This window comes from Sinocyclocheilus rhinocerous, unplaced genomic scaffold, assembly GCF_001515625.1.
Source record: "Sinocyclocheilus rhinocerous isolate Xijiao unplaced genomic scaffold, SAMN03320098_v1.1 scaffold421, whole genome shotgun sequence".
In the NCBI taxonomy this organism is placed as follows: Eukaryota; Metazoa; Chordata; class Actinopteri; order Cypriniformes; family Cyprinidae; genus Sinocyclocheilus; species Sinocyclocheilus rhinocerous.
This window is the reverse complement of record NW_015656177.1, coordinates 591639-596896: the sequence shown is the minus strand read 5'-3', so window position 1 is coordinate 596896 and position 5258 is coordinate 591639. Positions and strand designations below refer to the sequence as shown.

The 5258-nt window shown below is 38.5% G+C and overlaps 1 protein-coding gene across 1 annotated transcript in view; it reads right to left on the bottom strand.

Moving 5' to 3' along the window:
- LOC107719812 (ankyrin repeat domain-containing protein 50-like) overlaps positions 1–4742 on the bottom strand; it is a 19517-nt gene extending 14775 nt beyond the window's left edge. Inside the window, exons 1-3 of the mRNA XM_016527347.1 lie at positions 4668–4742; positions 2700–2955; positions 1199–1919 (exon numbers count right to left, since the gene is read on the bottom strand). Of these exons, the coding sequence (XP_016382833.1) occupies positions 1199–1668 (470 nt within the window). The 5' untranslated portion in view covers positions 1669–1919; positions 2700–2955; positions 4668–4742. The remainder of the gene's footprint in view (positions 1–1198; positions 1920–2699; positions 2956–4667) is intronic.
- Positions 4743–5258: the final 516 nt, after the last annotated feature.

The window sequence follows — 5258 nt, the reverse complement described above, 5'->3', positions numbered from 1 at the left end:
GTATGCTACCTTTCACAAAAATTATTTTGTCATTGTGATGGATTACAGGGGAAATTAAGCACTCACAGCTAGTGTTGTTTTTGGCGACCTGTTTTAGTTTTAGTTTTAGTCTAGTCTTTGTGTGAAACTGTCATTTTAGTTTTTATTAGTTTTAGTCACGTTCATACTCTTTTTAGTCTAGTCAAGTTTTAGTCAACTAAAAGTCTGAGCATTTTAGTCTTATTTTAGTCAGAATTATCCATGACTATTTTAGTCTAGTTTTAGTCGATGAAAACTGATGACATTTAGTCTAGTTTTAGTCAATTAAAATTGTATTTTAGTCTCTTTTTAGTAATGCAATTCTATTTAACCCAGTCAATATAGTTATAAGTACCTAGTAGTATAGACGAAACCAAAATTTTCTTTTAGCCAAACCCATTTCAAACAATGTTATCTTATTATATTATTGTTACCTTATAGACTCAAGAATACATCCATTCCAGACACGGAAGACGCTCTGATTTGAATTTACAACATTTATTTTACCAACCAAACATGTTAGAAGTACACACACATAAATTTAAATAAAGACGAACCCCGGCTGGCCGGCCATCGGTCCCTTTCTCTGTGTCAGACTTAACTTTGTTTGGTTTTCGTCTTCTAAATAATGCCGCGAGTGGGGCTTGAGGAAGTGGTGTCGCCTGCGTCTGCGCAGTGCGACCTGATGCAGCCCCTGAAGGGAGACACAGGAAACAGAAATACTGCAAAATAATAATAATAACGCGACTAAACGAGACGAAATAACGTTATAACATTTTGTTTCGTCTCGTTTTGGTCAACGAAAATTAAGAGACATTTTAGCATAGTTTTTATTTTGTAAACCACATTTAGTCTCGTTTTTATTCGTCAACGATATTGCATTATACATTTAATTATAGTCATCGTCACATGACCAGCATTTTCGTCTCGTCTCGTTTTCGTCACGTAATAAAGGTTCGTTGACGACGATATTTAGTCATAATTTTCGTTGACGAAAGCAACACTAATTGATACTAAAGGTTCTTGAAACAATATTGTTGTATTTACTCATTAATTGTTAAAATAACTTAGTGTTAATTCATATACTTTTTCTACCGTTCAGAGGAAATATGCGGTCTAAAAAAAGTAAACTCTAAAACTCATTGCATTGCGATGTATGAACCATGACATATACACCAACCTTTTAAAAGTGTCATCAGGTTCTCTTTGGCAGTGGAGGGGCTCCAGGACAGCAGCAATAGCAGCACTGCTTATCTGTTTCACATAGTCTGATCCTAGAAGTGCACTTTCCTTCAGCTGTTCAACCAGCCCCAGTACAAATCTCCACACTTCAATACTGCCTGCATCCTCTCTCTGGCAATAATGCCAGGCCAAACACCGTGATGCCAACCCCGCCGCCCTGCATGCTTCTGACTGGGGCCAAACCAGTTCTGTGAGGAGGGCCGTCTTACCCGTGCCCTGGCCCCCAGTCACTAGGACCCCTGGAGAGACACGGGCCATTCCCTCCACACTCTTTGTGGCGTCTCGTGCCTCTAGGTATCTTTGTAGTTTCTCGAGGGCCCATTCACGGCAGTTGAACCGCCGGCCCCGTAACAAGCTAGGTAACATGCTCCTCATCTGGCCCTCAGCAGATGAACAGGGACGGACCATGAGGATGTACCCTCTTCCATAGTCCCTAATAGAACAAGCAAAGCAAGTGGCTCTTGGGATCTCTTTAAACAGCTTGTACTACAGTTAACACAGAAAGGGTAGTGGGGTTCAGTTGGGCTGTATGCAAATGATTGCTACTGAAAGGTTCCCGGAATGGAGAATCAGAGAGAGTGTCCTCAGATGACTGTTGGTGCAGGTGTGTTTGTATTTTGCAATTCCATAGGTCCAAGTCATGCTGCTAGTCAGAAGCCCTGTAAGACAAAACAAACAAAAAGTGTGAGGAGAAGGGTGTAATTCGGCCCATGTTTAAATACTTTCCCTAACCCAGTTTAATATGCAGATACAAGTCATAATCATAATAATACCTTTCATAAATAAAATGAAGCTCAAAGTGCTTCAGAGGTCAGCAAATAAAAAATACGGAATAATTAAAATAAAAAAGAAGTGAATCATTTACAAAGGAAAATACAAGGTTATACAAAAATGTATTGGTCGGCTAAACAGATTGTGCCACCCCAAATTATTGGTTGTGCCAATGTTGCTGTGTCTGACTGGTCAGGATGCAGATAATGTTCTGTAGTACCACTGTGTTTACACTAATCATCACAGAGTTTAATTCGTGAGTGGCTTACTTTATGAATGGTTTCTTGGTTTAGGCTACTGTAATGTAAATCTCATGCGATCTGGCAGTGCTGCGTTTAGCCATTATGCTCCAAAAACGTGGAACCTTTTACCGATTGAAAACAGTCATTATTTTCTCAATTCCGTTTGGTGATGCTAGCGGCACAGAAATTACACACTTCACCTTTAAATGAAAGCTTGGCATTTAACTCCATGAGATGCGAGAAGGAAAGGTTGAGAGAGAAACAGAAATAGAAAGAGGGGTAGAACGTATCTGTCCCCTGATAAATGCGAGAGGTCGGATATGCCAGTGAGTCAAGGTGCTGACCCAACCCTCAACTTAAACTGTCCTAAGCAATAAAGAAATAAAGTTAAAGACAGTGAAAGAGAAAGAAAACACAAAATCTTACCTTTGAAATATGCGGTTTTATGTTTTCTCCATGGCAGTGTTCAGTCTCACCTCAAACGTATTACTCTCTCTTCACGTCTTTCTGTTGTTGCTCATTTCTTCCTCCTCACAGGTCTTATGGTTTTGCTGGCCAGACTGAAATCTACTCCTCCTTTTACATATTCTCCACGGCTCCCAGCTGCTTACCGGTTTTTCTGGTCCTTTATCTCCTCCCCTCCTGCTCCTTAACCTGTCAGGGCATGAAGTGAAATAGCTGACTGCAAGAAAGAGAGAGAGAGAGATCATGAGTAAGGGAGGAGTTAGGGTTTGGGGTCAAAGTTTAAACACAGATGCATGGTGTCATATAGTGTTTCTCTTTCTTGCTTGCTTTCTTTGTCCGTAGTACACATTCTCTTAAGAGAGCGAGAACTCATGGACAGAATCCAGATTGTTGCTCTAAATATACCTCACATGTTTGCAATTTATTAGAAGCCATAAAACAAAACGTAAGTGCCTTCAGTGAACAGTAACCTCATTACAACAAATACAGTGCTGACAGTGTATTTTTTTACACGTCTAAATCAACAACTAACTAATCAACAACATATGGTGGGGGGTGGGGTAGTGTAGTGGTTAAAGATACAGGCTGTCTGCCCAGAGGTCGCAGGATCAAATTGTTACGGATGATCCATGAATCCTCTAACCATTGCACCCTTGAGGGAAGTGCCCACCCAAGATTGCTCCAGGGGGACTCTCCCAGTAATTACTGTACCATGGGTTACTTTGGATAAATGAGTCAGATGAATAACAAGTAGTTAAGTAATATATGTGTGTTTTAACTACTGTATGTCAGCATGTGCGAGAGAGACAGGGGTCAAAATCTTTTTTCTTAATTGCCCTGAATATATTTGCTGGCTTTCTAGACTTCTGTTCTAAATATATAAAAAAAAATATTTTCATTTTCAGTAATTTTATTTCCAAAAATTAAATGAATGAAAATGAAAATGCTAATGACAGATTAACATGAAATATATTTATTCATAGATCACATCACAAATTTACCACTTTATACGAAATAAAGATAAAGATGCCATGTTTATCGGTTCTTATAAAGATGCATTGCCAAGACAGCCAAACTGGATACTACTCACAAGGCTCATGATCTATCTATCTATCTATCTATCTATCTATCGCTGTTATTATCCCTCACCTGTCTATAATTACAGTTGTGACAAACGACACTCTTTATGTTTTCCTGTGTTAGAATAAATGGGTAGTTTACATGAAAAGCCCAGAAGTGACAGCATTGTCCTGCAGTGTGACATATAATACATGCAAAACTGTATCAACAGCAATGTATAATTCTTGTATACATACTATAATGCAATTTTTATAACCTCATATAAATCATGAAATATTCGTGCATTTCAATTTTTTAAAAAGTGAAAAAGGTGATTAAAATGTGAAAACTGACAAGGCAAGTTCAGGTTGAGGCAAGTTGTTACTTTTTTATTGGGGCAAGCTGTCACACGTTTTAATATTACAGTATATACGTGTACACTTTATTATCCTCTTTACATTTTTGCTGTGTCAGGAATTGTTTCGTGTTTCATATATGCTTTGCTTTATATGATTTTCATATATGCATATACATTTGGCTTGCATTAAAAAAAACATTTTTTTAAGAAAAGAAAATGAAAGAAAAAAAATGTTATAACATGCATTGCATTTATTATGCTACAGACTATTAATCATTTAGCTGAAGCTTTTATCAAAGTGACAGGTTCAGTCCCTCCTGGAGTAATTTGAGGTTATGCATCTTGAGCAAAAACACACCTAGTTGACCTATACAGGTGAACCTATCACCAGCCATTTTTAACCATTATTAGGCTACAGTACACCAAGTCCAACTAAGTTCTGAGAGATAAATGACCCAGAAAGTCAACATAAGGACACAGCTGATCGCAATGAAAAGATTTAGAAACCTTACCAGTACACTCGGTTTCCAGTCTTCTGAATACCGTTTAATTGACCGGAACTGCAGGTTACAGGTGCCGCATCTTCATCATTCATTCACTACACTTGAACAGCAGGAACCCGAAGCCTTTGAATCCTTCACGACACAACGGTACAATTCAAATAACCTGTTCGTTTCTTGTCAGCATGGCAACAGATCCACGCGTGCCCACAGTATCGCTCCACGGCACATCTGTGGTCGAATCCACGCACTCAGACGCGTTGGTTTTGTACAGTGTAAGGTAGATGATGTTTGGTTACATGAAGCGTGATGTTATTCTGCGTCGTGTTCGTCGATAATTCTTGTAGGTTTGCACAAACGCAAATCACTTAATGTCTGCAAAAATAATTGAGCAGATCATGCGCTGCTCCCACACACTATTGGAAGTTAAGTTTTCATGCATATTGATTGGTTTATTCACGATTGATTATTTGTCCACGAGGGGGCGTGATAGCGGAGAGATATGAGATAGCGGTTTGATGCAGTTATAATTCAAAATGGTAAACCTATTGGTAATATTTTTAAATATAAATAAGCAAATATAAATAGACACAAATATACAAA